The following is a 22771-nucleotide window of genomic DNA, read 5'->3' on the forward strand; positions in this document are numbered from 1 at the left end:
GAAACTGAAGCCAGGCCCCAGATTTATCTCTAGATCACCTCCTCTCAGCTCCTCATTAATCATCAACCAAGGGAGTGAGAGCAGAGGAAAGAAACGATAACGCCAGCAACAAAAAAGAAAAAATAATTAATGACTTTATTTTTTTTTTTTTTAGTTCAGTTGGCCATCTGAGGTGCTAAAATCTCAACACCAATGAAGCAAGTGTGCATAAAAACAAACAATAAAACACAACCAAATAGAAGAAAACAGGCTGGAACAGAGTTGGTTTTGTACAGGTAGGGTATCCGCTTTTCTGTTAACGCTCCATACATGCCAACCGTAAAAGCCTTGAACAATCTGAATATCAGAGTTCACTTTCATACAAAAGGGCAGATGCCAAAGCAACTCCCTTTGCCTGGATTAGACTTCACACACACACGCATGCACCCACAGATACAGAAGTATTTAAATTACTGCAATGCCATCAGAACATGGCATCCTCCCCTTCACATCTGCTTTTAGTGACATCCTCATCTGCCTGCTACCCTGCCTAGTACCTGCCAAGAAGTACTTGAATAATCCAAAAGCAGGAGCTTTTGGAAGGCTTCTCATCTCTGTTATTTTGCAGAGGTCAACAAGCCAGCGATCTCTTTTTCTGTGAACTATATACAGGCTGGTTTTTAGTATGCTTTAGAGCTCTCTTTCTTGCAGACAGTGACAACTGAAATTCCCATTGCAGCTTTTCAGTTTGTACACGGGAGATTTTACAATGCAACACCTCTCTCCTCCACTGGTGTGTGGTGTAAACACTTAATTGAAAACTCATTTTAGAAGAATGTTAACCAAACAAGGTGTAGCTGCTCACAAAAGGGAACTGCCGGCTGCTCTAGATCATGCTGTCTAGACCACTTAGAATACTTCATAACGTTCAGGATTAGGATGTATAAAAATATTAAAACCCACCAGAGTGCACACAAATGTGGTGACTAGCTCTACGCAAGCACCGTGTTCTAACAGAGGCCTAGGCATTGCACAAAACTCAGATTCTTGACCGTGGGGGTAGCCCAAGGATCCACTGGTGCCTTTACATACAAACAAATATTTACAGAAAATGCAGAGACGGCGAGAGAAGGACAGACTTTTAAAACTTGCAGTTTGCTCTAAAATATGTTCAGCAATGTCGTTTATAACATGCCCTAGTGAGACCAGGGGGTATTGGTTAACTGAAAGAAGGAATATGTCTGAAAGTTGGAGCTGAAATGTCTTATCACCTCCCCACACACTAGTTCTCTGAAGCTCAGAATTTTACAGGCAGCTGTGACTTTTAATGAGAATATGGTTAAAAGGAACAGAACAGTTAAAAAAAAAATGGTATTGTGAAAACAGCAGATTAGTTGTTCTGGCAGTCGTCACTCCCCCATCTCCATTTGCGTCCTGGGCGTTTCCTTCCAGGAGTTGGTATTCCCGTCCCTTCCCCGCAGGGGGCTGAAGTGCTTTGCCCCATCCTCAGTGTGCCCATTTCAAAACGAACACGGGGCAGGTTCCAAGCTCGGCTCTCTTCCCACCTCCTGCCGGGATGAAGCGGCCAGCCCCGGGGCAGGACCATGTCACCTGTGGACAGACACCCTTTCGTGCCCACGTCTCGGGAGCTGAGGGTCTCTTTGCTCTCCTCACACGTGAAATGGACACATGTCACTGAATGCACACGGCTGGGTCACTGCTGCTGCCCACGTGGGCAGCGCAAAGAGCTAGAACATCCTGCTGGGATTCGGATACAAATAAGGAATCTTGTGCTCACAAGAGCCTTCTTCAGCTTCAAAAATACAAAATTTGAATTAAAAATATTCAGAGAGTAAAAAAACCCACTATCTGATATGCAAGTCATATTCTTAAAGTGCAACTGAACAGCAAATACAAGTTGTGCCTTTTACAACCATTTTGATATAAAAAGGCCTTTTAACATTCCCTTTTGTGTATTTTTAATCAATTTGTGTGTGCGATGTTAGCTCTTCGTTTTCATTCTTGCTGCTGGAGGATTTCAGCACAACCCAAAGACTTTAGGGTTAGAATATGTGGGTTTTCTGTGCAGTAAGGTACTACACCCTCAAGTGATATCACTCTTCAGCATTGCAAAGATCTGGCCAATGTCCCCCAGCATGAAAGGGAAAAGGAACCATCTGGTATTTCTTCCTCAGGACTTTTTTCTGTTCTACAGCTCACATTCAATGACCTTTTATTACAAGTTAGATGTGGTCCATTATACCGAGTGCACTATAAAATGGACTGAGGTCAATTCTCTGCACAAGACAATTTACAGTAAACTTTCTATCCATCTTTCTTCCCTCCTCCTGTGCTCCAGCTTCCACTGGCCCCTCAAATGCAGACTTTGTAAACTACCATTGCCAACTACCATTTGACTCAGGCAGCAGGCCCCTGCACTGGCAAATGGGGGGAATTCTGTTTGTTGGACATCCTGTTGGTAAAGCCAACACTCGGGGATGCTGCTATGGCAGGTACCACTTGCTAACGTGCAGAGTTATGAAGTAGCACTGCAGCTGCCTGTCTGCTTGGTTTCTCGAGTATCTGGATTTAATTTGTAATGCCTTAGCATAAAACACTAGGGGGAATAAAGGGAGAACACTTTGGGTGGAAAACACGTTTCCACCATTAGCAACCAGCACTGCTCAGAGTCCCCGCGGACACTCCTACACATTCTCCCTCAGCCTGGGGTATTCTTCCAAGTCAGAGGTGAATTCAAATCATAGACCTTGACTTACAGGAGACCCCTCTGAAGGAAGTAGAGAGCCAACAGCAAGAAACCATGCAAACTTCTGTGCCGGGGCGAAAGACTGAAGGATGTTCAGCCCTGCTGGGGTGCCTCGTGCCAGCAGTGTAAATTCAAGCTGGAAGAGTCAGTACGCTGTACAAATGTGCTTGGGAGTGGGACACGCTCTCAAAGACATCAGGAAGCAGGCTTAGCACTTCTTTAACAGGAAAAGAGCACAGTCAGCATCCCAAGGAGGGAAAACCTCTGAACACCATCATGTGAAGGATGGGATGCATCCCCAGTGCATGGTGCTGTTTCAGCTCTGCAGGATAAGTTAAGGACACGGTTTGCCCAGGGAGTCTGTCCAACAGGGAATGGTGCTGAGCTGCTCAGTGCTTATCCTGCTCATCGGTTATTGTGTGGTCAGGACCCTCCTGGCTGAAAAGCAGCAGATTCACTTACTGGGCCAAAAGGAGCTTCTTCCAACAGATGCAGCAGGAAATGGGCTATTTTTGTTTTCATGGAAATCCCTCTAACTGTATCCAGGAGTGTGAGGATCCCCTCTTTCAGTGAGAGAGAGTCATAAGCGATAGTTCTACCTCACAGTTTTGGCTTTCTTGTTATAAAAATGTAAAATTTAAATAAATATAGGTTTGTAAGTCCGAAAGAGAGAATCTGGGATGTGGAAGAAAAGGATGCTAAGAACACAAATAGATTCTTAAACTCCATGAGTGCACAGGATTTTTTCATAAAGGAAAACTCCTAGGGCAGGATGCATCCATGGGTACATAAAGGCTGCCCTTGCTGTGAAGCAGGACCAATCTGCAGTAGTGTCTTTCTCTAACAGAGTTAAAACACTCCCTCCACAATCAAATATGTGTAACAATCAAATTATTAATAAGAACACTAATAAATAGCCACAGGTAACAATGTCCAGTAATTTTGAAGTGGAAGTTGTAGGATGCAGCAGGCACACACACCCATCACTCGTCCATTTTTTTCCTAAAAGATACAAAAATGAATCTTCTTTCAAGTATTAAAAAAATAAGTTAATTGACATAAAAGGGTCAAAGTGACTGAGGGCCCAGGCAGGTCTTAAGCTTCGTTTCCAATGTGCAAAAACAAAATACAGAGGAAAAAAAAAAAAAAATAAAAACACTGAAAAGTCTTAATGGTGGTTCGGTCACTTAAGGGCTTCTCCCTTTTAGGGGCCTAATAACCAGGGAATGCTGCCTGGGAACACCCCTGCCGCAGCACACACTTACCACTGTCCCACAGCAGTATTTTCCAGTGTCAAAACAGTCACAATAAAAACAGAACATGGAAGCCCACCAGCCTCTGAGCTGTGGCCATGAAGACTAAGGCCAGCAGTAGCTGTCTCTCCAGTGTGTAGCAAAGCAGATGGGCATCTTCCCTCTCTCTTCTGCTCCCCTTGTTCCCCACAAGAAGATTTAGGAGGCTAAGGTAGGGAAAGAGTCCACTGATGCCCACTTCTCTCCAAAAACCAAGAGGCAGAGAGTTCCATCACACATAGCAGTATCTTCTCTGTCTTGCATTTCTTCATATCCATGAATAAGGGATCAACTGCAGATTTCTTTGGTGGGGAGGAAGACTAAAGCAAAGAAGGTGTTGCCCTGGGCTCCTGGAGCTCTCTCAGACAGCTGACTCCACTGCTACAGGCTGCTGTGGTTTTTCAGAGAGGGTTGCCACTTCCCTCCCTTTTATTAAAACTGGTGTAGAAAAACGGGAAAGGAACGGACTGCCTTAAATCCAGTGTAGTTAAGGGTACTTCTTCCCTTAACCTCCTTCCCCACACATGGATTATTCCCCCCTCCCTCCTGCCACACACACAAAAATACGGTCCATCGTACAGGACCTCAAGGAGACTCCACAGTCTCAACTCTTTTCTTCAACTTGGCTTGCAGACATGTAAAACTTAAGCTTCTGGAACCAACACACTTATCAAAAGGCTTCTGAGTACTTCAAACCAAATCCCTGCATGCTGTTGGACCCTTCGGAGGTTTCCCCTTCAACATCTTCCTATCCATGTAATTCTGGCAAACGCAGGGTAGGCCAACTGGACAACACAGACCAGCAGAGGTAAATGTGTTAAGCTCAGGACCAGTTCAGGCTAAAACCTTTGGAAAGCATGACTGCCTCCAGGTCCTTGTCTTCTTCTTTTTCTCGAAGCCGCTGCTCCTCAAGGAGAGCCACAAGAGAATCTCTCTGCTCCACTACTTCGAGCATTTCATTCAGGATCCTCTTCTCCTCCGAGAGCTCCTCATCTGTCTTCAGATGATCTACAGAGATATCAAAAACTATCAGCATACACGAGGCTAGAAATACACACATAAAATCCATGAAATATTCCCTTTTGCTCGCACCTTCTACTGCCATCCTCTCACGGAGTTCCTGCTGCAGTCGACTCTGCCTGTCTTCCAGTTCTAGCTCCCGAGCACTGAAAGGGAAAGAGCAGAAATCCAAGTTCCAGGTATATTAAAATACTGCATACGTTGCTTCATATTCATTCTCAGTTTCTGCTCCCTCTCGAGATATCTGCTGTGCATTTTATCAATCTGGTTTGGAGCAACTCTTAAATAAGACATATAACTGTGTTTTTAAAAGATTTAAAAGATTTAATTGTGCTTTTAACATTTCGGGTTCTTTGCCTTCAGCCAGGAAGTGCAATGCCAAAAGAGGAGTGAACTAAATACAGAGCAGAGTCAAAGAGCAAATAAATCTGCAATACCTCTATGTATATCCCCTGCTACTTCCCATTCTAAAACCAAAGTTACTTATTAACAAATTACTTATTACTTAAGGACATGTCAGGCCATTGCAAACACCACCTTGGGACTTTTCTGCCACTAAGGCCATCAGCTTCCACTTTGCTGAGGTGAGCTGACACACTCCAAAACGAATTTCAGTGAATTTGCACAATGGCAACAGAAAAAACTCCCAATTTCATTAACAGGAAAACAGCTTTACCATCTGAGACCACGTGAGAGGCTCTGGGGTCTCACTACAGGCAGAAAAGAGGGCCACATGGCAAAGGTGACTGAATTAAATACTTTTGGCTATGCTTAGAAGCCAACTTCACTAAAACCAGAAGGAGTCACACATTATTTCTGCATTGCTCAAAAACACTTTCATAAACAGGATGTGTTTTATACAAGAACAGCACGGGAAGGGCTCACATACCTGTACTTCTGCATGTGCACAAATAATTGGGACTTTCATCCCTTACCACTATTATTCCTTCTTCTACCACTCCTCTGAAATGTACTTGGATTCCTGTCTCAGCCACGAATCAGCCTAAGAGGTTGCTGACCTCCTGCCCTTACAGGGATGACAATATTGACAGATCTTCCACTACTGTTTATAACAAAATCCCCCTTTTTTCCACATTCACTCACAATATCATCAGTTCAGACTCGTAGCGAACCAAGGCATTCTTCTCCTGCACCAGCTTGAACCACTCCTGCATCAGCTTTGGGTCATCCTTCTTACCCATGCCTGCCAAGAAAGAAACCTGGTAAATTTTCAGGTATGCCCTGCAATCCTTACAAGCCCAAACTGCAAAAACAACAATGGGGCAAAATGTGCAAAGAAAGCCGAGCAAGATGCTGCCAGAGCACTCCCAAGCCGGGTCCGTTCAGTTTGCCTACAGCACACAGTTGAGTGGAAGCCACCTCCAGAACAATTCTCTTCTCTTTGGAGCCTACTTTTTTTTTTGTTTCTGATATCCTTGTGATTACTTGTTTCTTCCTCACTCTTTCTGCGGAAAGCCCCAATTTCTACAAGTATTTAACTTTTCTTTCATTAGAAGAGTTTTATAAATGCTCATGCCAGCTACTTAAACATATGCTCATCAGAAAAGGATTCAATTGCCACTCCATGTGTTTTACCTTTATTTTCTTCAATTGCATGTCCTCAAGTTTTTCTTTTACTAGCCAAAATTAACATCTTGTCTCTTCTTCTTCCAACAGTTGAATAAAACTTTTCTGACTGCTCCTCCTAGCCACATATATCTATTCATCTTGAAGATCCCCCTGCACAGTGAACACAGAAACTAATTCTGCTGTACTGCATACCAGTGCTAGAAAGAAGAAGAACCCCCAAACACATTTGCTAATATGAAAGCAGAATAAAGAAACCTTGGGCCTTGACCACCTAGTACAGAACTCTTAGCTGGTCCTTCTATTTTAGAACGAACTCCTAAACTTACTCAACAGTCCACTGGTGAATCTTGTGTCTGTCAGGAGTCACGTGGAATAAACGCAGAATGCTGTTCCCAAAGCCTTCTGTTGGTATTTATCAAACACAGGAACTTACCAAGGAGGCTCCTCCTGGCAAGCTCTTGGTCTGGGCCACTTATTCCACACTGAACCACCTGCATATGATTGCTGTGATTTACATCAGACCCCATCAAGGCCAGCAGCAATGCTCCTGCCTGTGTGGAAGCAGAGCAAGGCCTCAAATCAAGCTCAACAGCACTTTTGGGTTGCTGCATCCCATCAGCTTGCACTGCACGTAACCTAGGCATCCCAAGGTAACTAACATCCCTGTCTCTGGTATTATGGATACGTGGTCTCTACATCAAGAACAAAAACTCTCACATAGCCCAGCTAATGCTCAAATAATCAAGCAGCAAGCTTACTATTCAAACTCTATGACACAGACACATCACAAATACCACATTAATGGCGACTTAATTCCGACCCGTGCCCTGCCTCATCCTCAGCATGTCAGAGAAGCGCTGCCCTGGAGCTACACAACGGAGAGCCTACAACTCCTAGGAAGCTGCAGCTTGGGCTGCCTTTCACCTGCCTTTGCAAAGGTGTCATACCAGCCCCTTGGGGAATACCAGACCTGGCTGTACCACCCTAAGAGCCCCCGGCTCCGTGGACTTTATACCAGTGTGTTGCTCAGTTCCAAGCATTCCTTTCTGAGCATCTCTGCACAATATGCCCACGTGGCGACAGGAGAGGGAGACTGTACATGCAGATGTCCAGTGCTGTGGCGCCATGAAAACACTGGGAAGTCTCCCCTTCCTTTCCGATGCCAGGATGTATAGAAAACAAATGCCTCTAAGATAAAGCCAAAAACACAACGCTACTGACCTATGGAATACGTAAGTATATTTAAACAGCCAATGAGTAGAGGAAAAATGGGAGGATTGGAAAGGGAGCACTGACAACTGATGTGAGGGAGCACCATGGAAAGCAGATAAGTGGTTAGCAAAATTACACCATGAACACACAAACAACCCCTTCCCCATGCCTTGGCAATGGAAACTCTACAGCAAACTCCATTTGGGATAGTTAAAGAATGCACTCAGCAAGACAGATGAGGGAAAACTAGTCTTACTTAAGGTCTGTTGGTTTTTAAAGTTCAAGGATGCTTTTCAAATCAGTCCTTATAAAGACACAGTATTCCTTTAATCCCTATAGGCTAATTAAAAGGCCGTATTTAAGGAAACAGATTGTAATCCCTTATCCCAACTTCCAAACATCTTTCAGGAGGAATAGAGAAATTGAAGCCACCAAATGAAAATAGAAACTTTTGAGTGTGACATTTCTGGTCCCAGAGCTGCTGCCCATTGTCCCTCCCAGTCACTGCACCTTCTCTTGCACAGCTGGGACTAGCAAAAGGGATACTGTACCTTTAACAACTTGCCACAGGCTCAGAGAAGCTGGTTACCAGGTAGCTACAGACAAGGTTGGTTTGGGGACACAGCAAGAAAAAAGGCTGGGGGCCTTGTGGTCACTAGCTGGCTAGTGCTGCTATGACAAGCCAGCTGTGGTCAGGGAGGACACGGGGTGTGTGAGGTTACGTTACCTTCATGGGCACAGCAAGGGCAGAAGGAGAGAGGTCTACGACGTGGTGTCCCGGCATTGGGCTCAACTTCAATAGGACCAAACGAGGAAGAGGAAGAGGCAGGAGAGGAAGAGGAAGTTGGAAGTGGAACGGAAGAGGAGGAAAGGGGTGAAATAAAAGACAAGCAAAGGACAAAAAGCATAAGAGTGAGAAAGAAAGGAAACACAAGAAGAAAAGAAAAGAAAAAATACAAGAAATGGAGAAGCAGAAACAAGGGACACAGTCTACAGATGAATAATGTCCCTAATAAGCACAGATAACAGGTAAGAGGTAGACTGAGGTACTGGTGAACTCTTACTGAGCTGTACAAATATCAGGCAGGAGGTTACTGTTACTGCACTTTTCCTAAGGAACAGTTTTCAGTTGCAAGGTCTTTAATCGTGACCCAGAAGTCAGGATGAGTCAGACACGTATTTAACTTTTGCTGATAAATGTCAGATTTCAAGCAGGGTTACAGTAAGTCTCACCTGCATGCATAAGACACCAGCTGTAAGCAGCCACCCTACCTTAAAGCTCTATCAGGACCATGCTCTTATCACCGTGGCAGCATCCACTGATGGTAAAAGTGTCCTTTATAATGGAATAGAATGTCTTCAGACAGGGAACATCACAGGGAGAATCTGATTACCATGGAACCAGCCTGCCAGGATCTGCTGTGCCAAGTATGGTGAGTACACATGTACCCCACTGGATTCTTGTCCTTAGAGGGGAAAAGGCTTTTACACCTATAAAGTGATTCACATCAGGGTCTGCAGGGGCAGTGACCAAGTGAGGACTTTGCAGAGTTAAACCAGTAAATTTAAAGCTCTCCCTTGATGTTTTCATTCCACAAAGCATTTTAAAGCTTACAAGTCCTGTTAGTATTGGTGACTTACTGAATCTTAATCATCTTTTCCATCAGCCATTGAAGGACAAACATTTCTCATCTCTCAAAAGGTTCAGCTGTTTTAACACCAAGAACTTGCTTTTCAGCTGTACTTAACATTACAGAGATAAACAGTAGGCAGTAACCAATGTCACTAATAGTTACAGGAGAACATGCACCAGGGAGATGATGAACTCTGAAATGTCAGAGCTACCAGAGTGGAACACTTACTGGGCTCAGGGCACAGCTGCATTTATAAAAAGGAGGCATTTCTGTCTTGGGAAAAGGCATAAACTCCACAACAACAGTATGATAAGAATAACACTCATTTTGGAGAAGTCAGCAGAGTTTGATGTTTGTGGTTCAGAGAAAGCTCTACACAATTAGAGTACCAGTGAACTGGGAAGGCTTTAGAAGGGACCATCACAGAACTAGACCAGCACATGGAGGACACACTGGAGCTAGAGGGAGAGCACACCAGCTTCAGAGCCCGTGACTGAGCAGCATGGCTTTCTCAGAAGAAGAAACCTCTGTACTGGAAGCAGGAAGGGGCAACATTAGGAGAGGTGCCACAGATGGCCATAGGGCAGTTACAAATGAAGCATTGTACCAACAATAGTTGAGACAGTACCAGAAGGTTAATTACAGTTGTTCTGAATTTTCCAATTTCTTCATTTAAAATAGAAAAATACTAAGGATTTTTTTCCTACAACTGCCATTTCACAGAGACCAGGTTACAAAAGCAAAAACAAACAAGAAAAACCCCAGACCACAAAGTTATGGTGAAGAATATGCTTCCACACAAAGCAGAGCTTTTAGTGCATGATATATGTTAAGCATTTTTTATTTCCCATCCTATCTTATTCCAAATTAATTCTTCTGTATAAGCTTTAATACTCTAACTTGGTCTAACCACTATTTTGAGGGTGGTTGGGAGATGGAGATTTAACTGTACAGAAAAATCTGCTTCTTTCAGGGTTTGGGATTTCATTCAGAACTGGGGTTTGACAAATTTCAAGCCATGGACATAGAGACTTGGTGAGGAACTTCCAGTTTTCTGTATTTGAGCTGAAAATAAATACCCAGTATGTGAAAATGTCATTCATCTAATTGTAAAATGGCCACAAACTACTAGCTTTTGTCATCAGTGAGCAAGTGGTCTGATACTAGGAGAGGATCCCATCCTTGATCTCCAGTAAAAAGCCCCAGGGATTACATAGCACCTGACTAATATGGAGCTCACTCCCCACAACTGTATTTTCCTCCCTTGCTCTTAGTTATCTTCCCACTTCTGTCTAAAGAAAATCTGTCCTTGAATCAAGTTACAAAGTCCATGGTATCTACACTAGTCCTGCTACTAGAAAAGTCAACATGTTTTTTTAGTAAGATAATAAACATAACCTTTGCAACTAAGATCCTTTGCAGCTACTCTAGATGTAAATTACAGTTAATTACATCAGTGAATACAGGTAATGATCATTACAATTACTTTGGAAACAACTGCTGTCTAAAACAGGATGATCAGCAAGGCTTTAGAAAGTGTTCCTTATGTATTGGAGGTTCTTAACAGCAAGAACAAAGTGCAACCTGAAAACTTACTTCCCATGGTTCTCCTAACCTTATTTCATGGCTTATTGCTCCAAAAGCTATTACCAATCCTACAGTAAATAGTATTATTATAGTGTTGTTTAGAGAAGAGAAATCACCACCTCCTAGTCTCATTAAATTATAAATAGGATCATCACTGCAAGACAATTTTTCTGGATGTGGTGCCAGGGCCAGAGAGGAAAAAACCCACTCGTTGTGCAAATTAAAAAAAACTCAACAAACCTAACCCCCTTCCTGTTTAAGTCTCCTTCACCACCAATATACTGACACAGGTCTTCATCCACAACAAAAAAAGAGTGCTGCTGGCAGCAGCAACACCTGGTGATGCAGTTTGTTTGGAATGAGCTGAAGGGCAAGAGAAGAACCATTTCTGTGACAATTCCCTTCTTAGGTTCCCCCTTATGCTGCCAGCAAGTCTAAGGTGTGGCTATAGCTTCTGGAGAGAAAATTACCATTTTTCTTCACCAGAGGGATAGAGCTGCCAACAGACTGTGTTAGTCACGAGCTGCTCCCTTTTAATGCCACAGGCCAGCTCTTCTTGTGTGTGGCAGCAGAGCTCAGCAGTCCAAGCTGCCGGCAAGCTGGAGCATGGTTTGGAGGCAGGAGCTGCAGCTCGTTAAGGAAAGGAGCATGCCCCAGTTCCTGAGCACACTGAACAGTCTTGAGAGGCAGAAGCTCTGCCTTGCACATCCCATCTATAAAGTGACTGCAATTACCTTGCTTCTGTGTAAAAAAGCCAAAAGAATGATCTTGTTTGTCACAGTACTCTTGAGAGATTGCAAACTTTGCTACAGTTGTGGAAACCAAGAGCCAGGTCAAGAATAAATACCATAGCTTCAAAAGCCTCTTCAAAACAAGGACCAGAAATTGTATTGCCACTATGAAAATACACCTTCATTTTCACTGTACACTGCTCTTTGTTACAGAAGCTACACTGGACTGTTGCATTCTTTTCTAATCTTTATTTACCTGTTGATTAAAGAGCAATTCTTCTTGGTTTTGCCCTTTTCCTCTCTCACTCCATATTAATTCTTCACAATCAGAAGCACAGTGGTCAAAATGATCGATCAGAGAGAAGAGAGCACAGCACAAAGTTTGGGGTGGCAGACCCCATTATTCCCAACTACAGCTCACACTGATCCCCTTCACTGTTTGCCCCCGTTTTTTGATATGACAGCTGTGATGATTTCTGGAAGTGGTGAGTCATTGCAAGTTAAATTTATTTGAACAGATATACCACAGACCAAGTGGTATCACGACCTTGGCAAGCTTTGCATCCAAAGATTTTGATTTCTATACTGTTGACTAATCATGGTGGTTTGGAAAACAGCAACACTGGCCAGGAAATCCAGCTCTGAGGCCAGTCTCAGTTTTACTGAATCGTTGTGTGGCACTTGCCCTCACAAGCTAAAAGCATGACACTTTGGAAACTTACTCTACTAACAAACTTCATCCCTCACTTATCAGGAATACTAAAAGCTCTAATTTTAAATCAGTGCTTAGAATATGGATCAGTCCAAAAGAGATCAGTAAGTCAAACTGCACTGATCATAGTAAATGTCCTCTTTTCCACCCTTAAAAAAAATCAGGTTATGGTCAGAAACCCAAGTACTGAAAAATAAAGCATTCCGACTTTACTGTTTGGTGAAGTTGTTCAACAGCAGCATTGTTAAAAACCAAGGATTCAGAAAGCCAACTCTTGGAGAATAGCATCCACAGAACTGCAGGTTGAGAGCAAGGATTCTGACAAATATCCCACAAGCACATCACTCAGCACGTCTGACTGAACAGTTTATTAAATCTGGGTCAAACTCAATATCCTCTAAAAAGCACAACCACTAGAAGAAACCTGGGGAAAACTCACAGACTGCATGGATTGTCATGCAAACTGAACCACTTTTATTTATCCAGCAGAAGGGGGTGGGGGAAGGCAGGGAAGGGAAGGAAAAAAATAGGGAAAGCAATAGTTGGAGCAGAACACACACACAAATGACTCCACAGAAGTCTTCTGCTCCTACTAGACCTTGAGGCACTTCGAAATGCAATCAGAATGAATACAGTCCTGCACTGACCCTGTCTCCCAAGACTGTTGTCTTGGTGTGCAGAATGAAGCAGGTAAATGGCAGTTGCCTAACAAGTACTGGTATTTAACAAGTTCTGCTTATCAAGTGCTCTTTCCTGCTCAAAATTTACAGCAAAGAAAACATGCTACCAATTCAAAAACAGGTGCAGACTGCGAAAACAGTGTTTGTCTTACAACTCTACTCCCCTTCCAGGAGAGCTGTGTTTGCCAATCACAAGAAATAGGACGGATCCCTCTTGAATATATCAGACTCCAGCCTTGCAGAGTCAGACCTGCAGGACTTTAAAGGATGTAGTAAGCTCAAATATTTTAAAAACGTTAATAAAAAGTGAAGTTGTTGTAGAATGTGCTTTAAACAGAGTACAAAGATTTTTAAAAACCCAAACAATTGCACTTCCCTGCCCTGTTTACCTTATGTTCGTAAGGCTCTTGTCAAGAAGAGAAAACACGAGTCTGAAATCAACACTATCAAACGGACCAGCTCTCTTCCCTACATCCTTCTTGCCTCTCTTGGCATACCCCTGCCAAGAACAAAGCAAGATGGGAGTGTGTGGCTGTTTACTTAATGATTCCCTGTTGGGTGCAAGGAAAAGGAAGCTGCTCACTTGAATGAAGAGGAAACAACGGAAGTACTTTCCAGAGGCAGACAAGGAGCAAACTGGGACAAGGAGTCAGTGGGTTGGGAGGCTGGGACTAAGGAGGCAAGGTGACTAATGGAGAACAAAGGAGAGGGGAAAAAAGGGGAAGGGGTGAAAGGAGAAGGCAGACTTGAGAAGAGGGCAGGACCTAACATTTTCCAGACAAATAATGCTGGGCAGAAGAGGGAGCAGAGCCCAAAAAATTTTTGGAAGAAGTCCAAAGGCTGGGATTTAGACTGTGGAGACTGTGTCAGTAGGAAGACCAGAGCAGGAGTAGCTAGTGGAGAGGAATAGGAGGTCTGAGGGGTAGAATTCCAGGATTTCTTTGTCAAGATTAAAATTAAATGCCTGAGAAGGAGAAACTGGGACTGAGAATGACAATGGAAGTGGGGTAAGGAGCTCTGGATGAAGTAAGACAGGATCAGGACAAGGACTGTCTGAAAAGAAGGAATAAAAGGACAAAGAGTATATATCCACCAGACCACTGCAATCTTCCACTGTCTGGCTCAGAATCCATATTTTCAAGTCTCACTATTCCACAGCTGCCAACAAACAGCTATAAAATCACTGATTGTGTCCCCTTTCCTCTCCATAAGGATCTACAGAGAAGATGACAACCTAGTGTTGCTACCAGTTATTCCGTAAGGACATGAGACTGCTGTCTGTGGTGGATCCGAAGGTTTTTAATCTGTTGATATATCAACATAATATAAAGTCTTCATTTCAGTTGACTTTGCAACTTTTGCAATGTTCTTTTAACAACACCATGCACACAATATACACACAGGAATAATTACTCAGAATTGAAATGCGACCATCTGTAGCGTGAAATGAAACATCTGCGTTACAGCAACGGTACAAAACATTTCAGAACAGGAAGAGAGGATTATGACATCTGAGCAGAGCAAGGGAGCTAGTTAAGACAGCAATCTGTAATCCTACACGATGCAAGTTGACCAGGATGGCAGAAGTTACCGCTCTCCTTGCAGAAGTTGTTGCGCAATCTGTAACAACTAAATATTACCAGTTTACAGATAACTTTCCCAAGTACTTTGCAAGTTTTGTTAATCTTCTAGGACAGCATGACTAGAGTCATGCCCATGCCTCAGAGACACGGGTTGCCAATAGAATCCAAGCTGCTTGCAGTGCTCAGCAGGACCTCCAGGGATTTTAATGGCACTCCACCCAGATGCACATCCTGCACAGACATGTTAATCTCGAAGCTGAGCTCTGTATCTGCTGCTTGAGGTGACAAGTATCACCACAGCAATGTATCCGTTCTGGCAAAAGTGTTCTGGCAGCCCCAAAAGCAAATATAAAGCAAATTACAGAGGCAATAAAATAATACTATAAAGCCACGTACTCCAGGCTATACTGGCTCACTGCATTTAAAGGGATACTGCCCGACATAGTTTTTTAAAATTTGTTTTGAAAACAGTATTTTTGAGGTGAGCAGAAATTTGATAGAGTTTTAAGATGTACCAACTGTTTTTAAAAACACGTGAATATTGACTCTTGACTGTTGGAAGCCCAAGTGACTGAGTCACCATATGAATAAAAGCAGCCTGTTCAAAAATGACCACTCTGAGGTGACTGAGCTCAGAGAAACAGAAAAAGCAAACACGCAGAGAGATAAACAGTGAATTCCATTTCCAATTAAGATTTTTCTGCAACACAACAATTTTTTGAAGTGACAGTGTCCCTTTAAGTGAAGATTATTTTGCTTTTCTTAAAGCCACTATTAGTGATTTGGATGGGATCGCTGTCTCTAAAGAGGCATTAGGAGCAGAGGCAGGAGGAGGGAGAGGTGTAGTGGAGATAGCATTAAATAGGGATAAGGGTCTGTTAAGTGTAATTCAGCATCAACCCTTTTACAGCTCCTACTCTATGCACATATGAGTATGGGCCAGCCCTGGTGGATAAAACCATGAAGAGGATTTCAAAGTCTCTCTGCAGGAGATACCCCAGGAAAGAATGCCAGAGGGACTGAACAATGAGTGAAGCACAGGGCTAGCAGAGGACTATCACATCAAAATTAGCACAGGGGAACTGGGCAACAAATTAGATTGACTAAGAAGGAAAGTTTTCCATTCTGAAACTTGCACTTGGGTGGATATTCTTAACTCAGGTGGATGTTCTTCAATAAAAGTCTATTGTGCCATGAGTAATTCACAACAGATAGGTACAGGTAGATATTATGTGGGACAACCTCCCTGAGCAGGAGAAAAAAAATGGCAGTTAAAAACCCGGGAAAGATTGTGTTTGAAGGATCAAATGCAGAACACAATGAAATCAGGGAAGACTTCCAGTGATGTGTCTTGGATCAGGCCTAGAGAGTGTGGATCTTTCCCTCTGCAGAGCTGGTCTGCAGTGCAGTCCCTCAAAAAAACACAACTTAGAATGAGCAAGTTCATACTCTGAAAGAAACTAAACGAGACCCTCAGATAACAAGGCAACTGAGCAGAGTTTGCTTTCTCCTGGATCTGCTGACAGACAGATGTGTTCACTTCATAAGAACAGATTTTGGGTGGTTAAACTAGCAAAGGAAATTTTAATTTTCAAGATAGGCAAATGCTAAACAAAAGTTAATCACCTACTAAGGGACTCGGGAAGTAACATTAATTAAAGCAAAGGCAGAACCATGGTATAGAGCGATGACCAGATTCGCAAGTGAAAATGAGAACTAAACACTGTAATGTGTGTTTAGCACTAAATGGGGTATTAAAGCAATAGCATAGCAAGCAGCTTAATAGCTGTGTAATGATGCAAACTGGACTGCTTGGAAACTAACGGCAGATTCCAGCAAAAATGACTGGAATTCTTAACAGCAGATTCTTTTCTAACCTTATAGTAAGACAAAACAAGAAAGAAGATATCTGTCATCTGCAAGTGTTTTCAAAGTCCCTTGAGGGAGCATTTTCATTTTGTTAGATCAACAACACACTCTGGCTTTTTTGGAAGGAAAAAAATGATCCTCAGAAGGGCAAGACGGAGGCAATAGCATGACTAATCCTTGACAGTGCTGTTTGCTCTTGCTGTCCCCCTTAAAATTCTTTCCTAAAGAAAATTTCAGTGATAAGTTGTACGTTTCAAAGGAGAAGCAAAAAACCAGAATGACCTTCCACTGCTAACTGGGAAGGTAGCTGGAGTGAAAACAGTAAGCAAATTTTGAAAAAAAATCAGCACTGTGAAAAATAGAAGAGGGAGCCTTACACATGGTTTGTGGAACATGCCAGGATCTCCTCCTCCTGAGCTGGAAAAGGGGTTCTGCTATCATCAGTCATGTGCAAGGGCTGTTTCTTCTTGTTTGTGAGCCAAGGATGGGAGAAGTAGGTGAAGGGAGGGGTGGGGAGGAGTGTCAGCAGGGTTAGTGTCAGCAGGAGGTTCAGCCATACATACCACCCAGATGCAAGTCGATGAGGTCACTGTAATAAGACTCTCCCCAATAGTCTACAACAAGGAATTGGTGAAGACAGAGTTATTGAGTCAGATACCCACCCTAGCCCCATACAATCAAAGCAATATATGAGAGAGACATAGAAACAAAAAAAAGGGCAAACAGGAGACAGGCAGCTACACGTGGGCACACACATATATACAAACACTATACGTCTGTCTTTCTCTGTAGATATACATATATGTACACACACACACAAATATATCACAAACATATATATTGGGAAGATGAAGAGAAAATTTCCAGCAGGCAGGCAAGGACTCCCGAGGGGAAAAATCAAGAAGTTTACACAGAGACACTTCACCTATTTGTGTTTGCAGCAGTACCTGTCACTGATGTCTCTCCTGTTCTTGCTGAGAAAAGCAGAATTAATCCTGTTGCTTTGGAGCTGAGCAATATGTCAGAAGGAAACAGTGTAATTTCTTAGGACAGCTACAGGAAAGGTGTAAGGGTTGATTTCTTGGAGGTGGGTGAGTGGAGGATGGTGTATGGCACACAGGTGGAAGGCACTGAGTGAGTGCCCACATGAATGGCAAACACTCAGGCGTAGGAAGATGGGATTGTGTGTTCCTGCTAATGCAGTCTCTGCGCCAGGCAAGAACTGCACAGCAGCTTTCAGGACAGAGATGTGCATTTCCACAGCTGCTAGAGACAAGTGCACCATGAGTCTAGCACTGTGGAACATTTCGTTGGGAGGAGACAGATGGAAACACTGAGAGCAATATTTCTCACTGCATAGGATTCATTTGATGTAAAGAGGGGGCTCTTAAACTTTTCAGTATTGATCTGACAGTAGATGTTTTCTAAGCTCTTAAAAACAACTGTCAAGGTTTATGCTAAAGGGAATAAAAGAAAGGTTCTGGAAATTTCTGATTTGACATCTCTTTAAGTTAATAATTGAAAAAAAGAAAAATTCACAGAGGAAATTAAAGTCATTAGCATGTCCAAACAGGCGAATGCACTATAATACAAAGTACTGTTGCATTAGTAATATTATATTACATTAATTAACTCATCCAAGGTGTCTCTTGGGACACCACAAAAAACTGAGAAAATTCTTCACTGAGATCCTACTTTACCACTGTAGTGAAATACCATGGTGCAATAGGAAGGGGGGAGGGAGGGAAGGAAAACAAGGAATGACAGTAGCTTAGACCACCTGTGTATGACAAACTTGCCCCTGGAACAGAGCTTACACTGCCACTTGAAATAGAGTTTACCCTCCTAATCATTCATTCTTGCTATGAATGCAACTATCAAAGGCTGAGATTTTCAAAGATAATCACAGAGAACATATTAAGGCAATTAAGTAATCATAGGTTGTGAGATTTTCTGAATCAGAAATGAAATGTTAGACTGAGCATTCAGCTTTTGAAAGAATAAAAGACCAACTGTGCCATGCCTGAGGCTGAGCTAATTTTAAAAAGGAAAAGACAAGGAGGTGGCCAACAAGGTACAATTATTTTGTCAGAATTAAAGTTGATGGTGACATCCAAAACATTTCTGAGTTTGATTAGTTGAAGAGCAAGTACCACCCTGTAAGTATTCCAACTTCACAAACAGCAGATAATGTGTGAAATTCCTGGAAAGAATATTGAGCTGCCTCTATCTATTGCTAGGATCTAAAGCTGTAACCTCTCAGGAAGACAGCAGGGCATCACTGCGAAGAATTTATTGAGAGTCTTCTCAGTGTAAGTTACTTGCCAGTAACATATTAAGGATGATGCAAAGTGGATAGAAAGTAGAAACAAAACTATTCTAAGTAAAGAAATTTTTATCTAGAGAACTGGTTTTGTTCTTACCAGTCGAACTGAAAAACCTTTTTTTTCTACAAATGGAAAGTGGTCCAGAGCTGAGAGATCTGAGGAATTAAAGTTAGTGGAAGACCTCTACAAAAGAAAAATTTGCAATTCTTTACAGACAGGAAAGATGACTAAAGCAATATGCTAGAAGATGATAAACTACATAGAGAAGTAGTTCAGATGGTCTTGTCTTTTTCTGTAACAGAAAAAGAAAAGAATCATTGCAAGTTACAGAATTGTGTTTCTTCTGCCTGGATTTTTAAGTAGTAAGAAACTACCATTAACATTACCCAAAACCTCATATTTAAATGCTAACCAAGAAGTGATTTTTTCTTTCCCTACAGGGAGGGAACCTGAAAAACCCACTCATTATGGAGCCTAATACATTGTCCCTGAACAGTTAATACTGGCTGCTGTCTATGGAAAAGCCATTATTTTGATGCTGTACTGCAATCCTTCTCTATTTATGTGGACAAACTAAGTGCACAGCAGACATACCTCGCAAGCTCCCCCATTTTTTCTCCTTGTACAACCTCATAAAGAGATTTTTTTTTTTTTTTGGATGGCAACACCACTTTACACACTGCATTTCCCTTTTTGAACTTTTGTTTTCATGGTTTCATTAGGGGAGAGACTGATCAGAGACAAGAGCAGGACTCCTCACCTTTACACAGCAGCCCTTGCTGAATGTAGTGGTCACCGTTAGGTCACAATGCAGATGACAGAAAAATGATGCTTCCCTCTCGAATAATTAGTGGATATTGCAGGCAGAAATTAACTGTATTTAAGGAATGTGATGCCACAGATCTCAAAAAGAAGGAATTCAGTTACTTTATTGCAAACATATGTAAAATGTCTGGAAAAGAGAAAGCTGAGGGGAAACCTTATTGCTCTCTAAACCTCTGGAAAGGAGGTTGTAGCCAGATGGGGGTCAGTCTCTTCTCCCAAGTAACAAGCAACACAACAAGAGGAAATGGCCTACAGTTGTACCAGAGCAGGTTTAGATTGGATATTAGGAAACACTTCTTCATGGAAAGGTTTGTCAAGCCCTGCAACAGGTTGCCCAGGGCAGGAGTGGAGTCCCCACCCTGCAGGTATTTAAAAGAGGTGTGGATGTGGCATTTTAGGAACGTGGTTTAGTGGTGGGCTTGGCAGTGTTCGGTTCATGGTTGGACTCATGACCTTAAAGTTCTTTTCCAACCTAAATGATTCTATGGCCATGCAAGAGTACCTGAAGGGGTGAAGCACAGAATTGATTTATAATCTTGTGTTTCAGTCAACACAGATTAGAATATGGTTGGGGTTTTTTTTCCACCCCAACGAATGTGTTTCTGGCTGATCTCCTGAAATAAGGGGAAGAGTTGAGGATGGTAAATTCTTTATGCCAGAGTTAAGCTTCTGCAAAGATAATGTATGACCTGTTGATAGAAACATTTAGCAAGAGCAAGGCACACCCTAGAGACTTCCTGAAGAAAAGATCCCTTTTGCAAAGCAGGACCCACAATTTCACAGCTCTGCTAGGAAATTCACAAATACACAAGCTCATCTCAGACTGCTTCCATTTGGGAGAGCTGGGAGTGAGAAGCTATTTTTCCAAAGGTTTAATTCTGCAGTCTCCCATTATACTATCTTACTCTTGGTGATATTCTGTCCTCTCTGAATGTGTTCTAGGCATTTTGTGATTCTTCAGTGAGAAAACTCTATCATGAATAATATTCTCTCAGCTGCTAAGATTTTCCACTTGTGCTGGTATGTCTTACATGAAAGTCATTCAGCAGCTCAATAATCAAGATGGACTTCCAGATGAAAAGAAGGAAAATGAAAAGAACCATCAGAAACAATGGAGGTGGGTTTAGTAAGTGCAGTAACTGGCAGGCCAGAGAACAGAGTGGGACCACACAGGAACACACAGCATAAGGAAGGAGGCAGCTCCGCAAACACAGGGGTTTGCACAAGGCTATTTTTTTGATCCCACAAATGAAAAAGCCTGATCATAAACATATTGAAGTCCTCAAGATTGTTCTTCACACCTGTAGTGCCTATTTGCTTTGGTAAGCACTCAGTCCTGCTTCTTTGGCACACCCTTACAGAGCACCAGACATACCTAATTCTGGCTGAGTAGTAATTGGCAGGAAGTCACAACTTACTTTTTCTCGGGTGCACCCTCACTGCTTAACCAAGCTCCATTTTCAGAGGCGTAGATGCGGCTCTTCAAGCAACAAGCAAACATTTTCCAAACACCTGTTCCACTCTTGCCATTTCTGAACTCTGCCCCTTGTAATCAGGTACATAATCCTGGCCTTGTCAGGTACACGCACACTGCATTTGCCTGTTGGATATTTGACTCCTTGCAAATTGAGGATTTTTTTTCCAAATCATTATACTACTATCAGCATTATCTGAACCAGGTATTCCTCCACTCGTATGCTTGCCAGATCAGATGATACTCATTTAATTTAAGTACACACAACATTTCTCCAGCAGCTTGACATGGATACCTTTCAGGACACGTGTGCATTTCTGCTCTGCACAACTTTGTCAGAAGTAGCCAGTGTGCTGGGCTGTGCAGTGAGGAAGATGTTCTGTGATGGTCCCTTTTAAGGACACTACCTTGATAATCCAACACAATAGAGAAAGCACACACAGTTTCACAATTATTTCCTTAACAGGCAAACAGGGTTGTCTTACTGTGACAACTTTGTGTGAATGGTGGCTAGGAAACCTCTGCAATTTTCTAGCTGTAGGATCCAGTGGTATGCAGAAACAGTCAGCCATTATTAGTAGCTGGAGAATTACCTCCTACACCTCAAATAAAGGTAAGTGAACTAAGTCTCTGCCAACAGGGAAGCTGCAGAATTAGAAGAAACATAGGAAAAACAAGGCCTCAAAAAGAGAGCAGAAAAGGGAGAACGGATTCACATTGGGCCCAGTCTCTAGGCTATAATGGTCCAATGGCCTCTAAAATCCAAACAGCTATGGATTACTGCACAAGCACTTGATAAGAAAACATGGAAAACCAAACCAAGTTGTGATGGATACCTGCTTCTCCTCGAAGGGCCTTCTCCACAGCAACTCCCCTCTCCTCAAGTTGCCTCTGCTTCTCTTCCACTTGTTCCAACTGCCGCTGGATAATCTGTTCAGAGGAGAATGGAGCAGAACCTCACCAAAGCAATTCTCTTGCTCTATCTGCAGCACACATCCAGCACTAAGAGACTTCAGTCAAATTTGCCTTTTCAAAACCAAGTATTTGTATTCAACAATAATACCCTGCTTCAACAGCAAGCATCACAGATTCTGGTGACAACATACTCCTCACCCTGTTACATCCTAACCCCTAAATTTGCAAACACCTTGATATTCACTCATTTGCTACAACTCCTATCACCTTCCTGAACACTGAACTGAGAGGTGATGCTATTCAGTCAGCTGAGCCCCTGCCCTGAGTTTTTGACAAATCCCATCACCTATAGATGATGTTAACAGTTTTCCAGCAGATTCTCTGGTAATTAAAGGTTCATTTGATAACACTTCACCCACCAGCATAAACTAGCAAAGCAATCAATGATACGTGAAGCTCCATCAGGCATTATCTGTGTATCACTGTTCCTTTCAGTGCATCTCCAGCTAGAAAGGTGTTACAGGCATTATTTTTCTCCCTGTAAAACTCTCATGATAGGTTCCTGCCTTTCTTC

At 42.6% G+C, this 22771-nt stretch overlaps 1 protein-coding gene across 4 annotated transcripts in view; it reads right to left on the bottom strand.

The window, feature by feature from the left end:
• Positions 1–113: 113 nt before the first annotated feature.
• MICAL3 (microtubule associated monooxygenase, calponin and LIM domain containing 3) overlaps positions 114–22771 on the bottom strand; it is a 162967-nt gene continuing 140309 nt past the window's right edge. For 2 of the 4 annotated variants that reach the window (XM_048301417.1, XM_048301414.1), the window contains 6 exons: positions 22119–22212; positions 17220–17270; positions 8588–8653; positions 6163–6262; positions 5131–5204; positions 114–5046 (listed from right to left, as the gene is read on the bottom strand). In XM_048301417.1, coding sequence (XP_048157374.1) covers positions 4862–5046; positions 5131–5204; positions 6163–6262; positions 8588–8653; positions 17220–17270; positions 22119–22212 — 570 coding nt within the window. In that variant the 3' untranslated portion in view covers positions 114–4861. The remainder of the gene's footprint in view (positions 5047–5130; positions 5205–6162; positions 6263–8587; positions 8654–17219; positions 17271–22118; positions 22213–22771) is intronic. The other 2 variants (XM_048301415.1, XM_048301418.1) reach the window with 2 other exon arrangements.

The sequence above is a fragment of the Corvus hawaiiensis genome, chromosome 4, assembly GCF_020740725.1.
Source record: "Corvus hawaiiensis isolate bCorHaw1 chromosome 4, bCorHaw1.pri.cur, whole genome shotgun sequence".
NCBI classification, from domain to species: domain Eukaryota; kingdom Metazoa; phylum Chordata; class Aves; order Passeriformes; family Corvidae; genus Corvus; species Corvus hawaiiensis.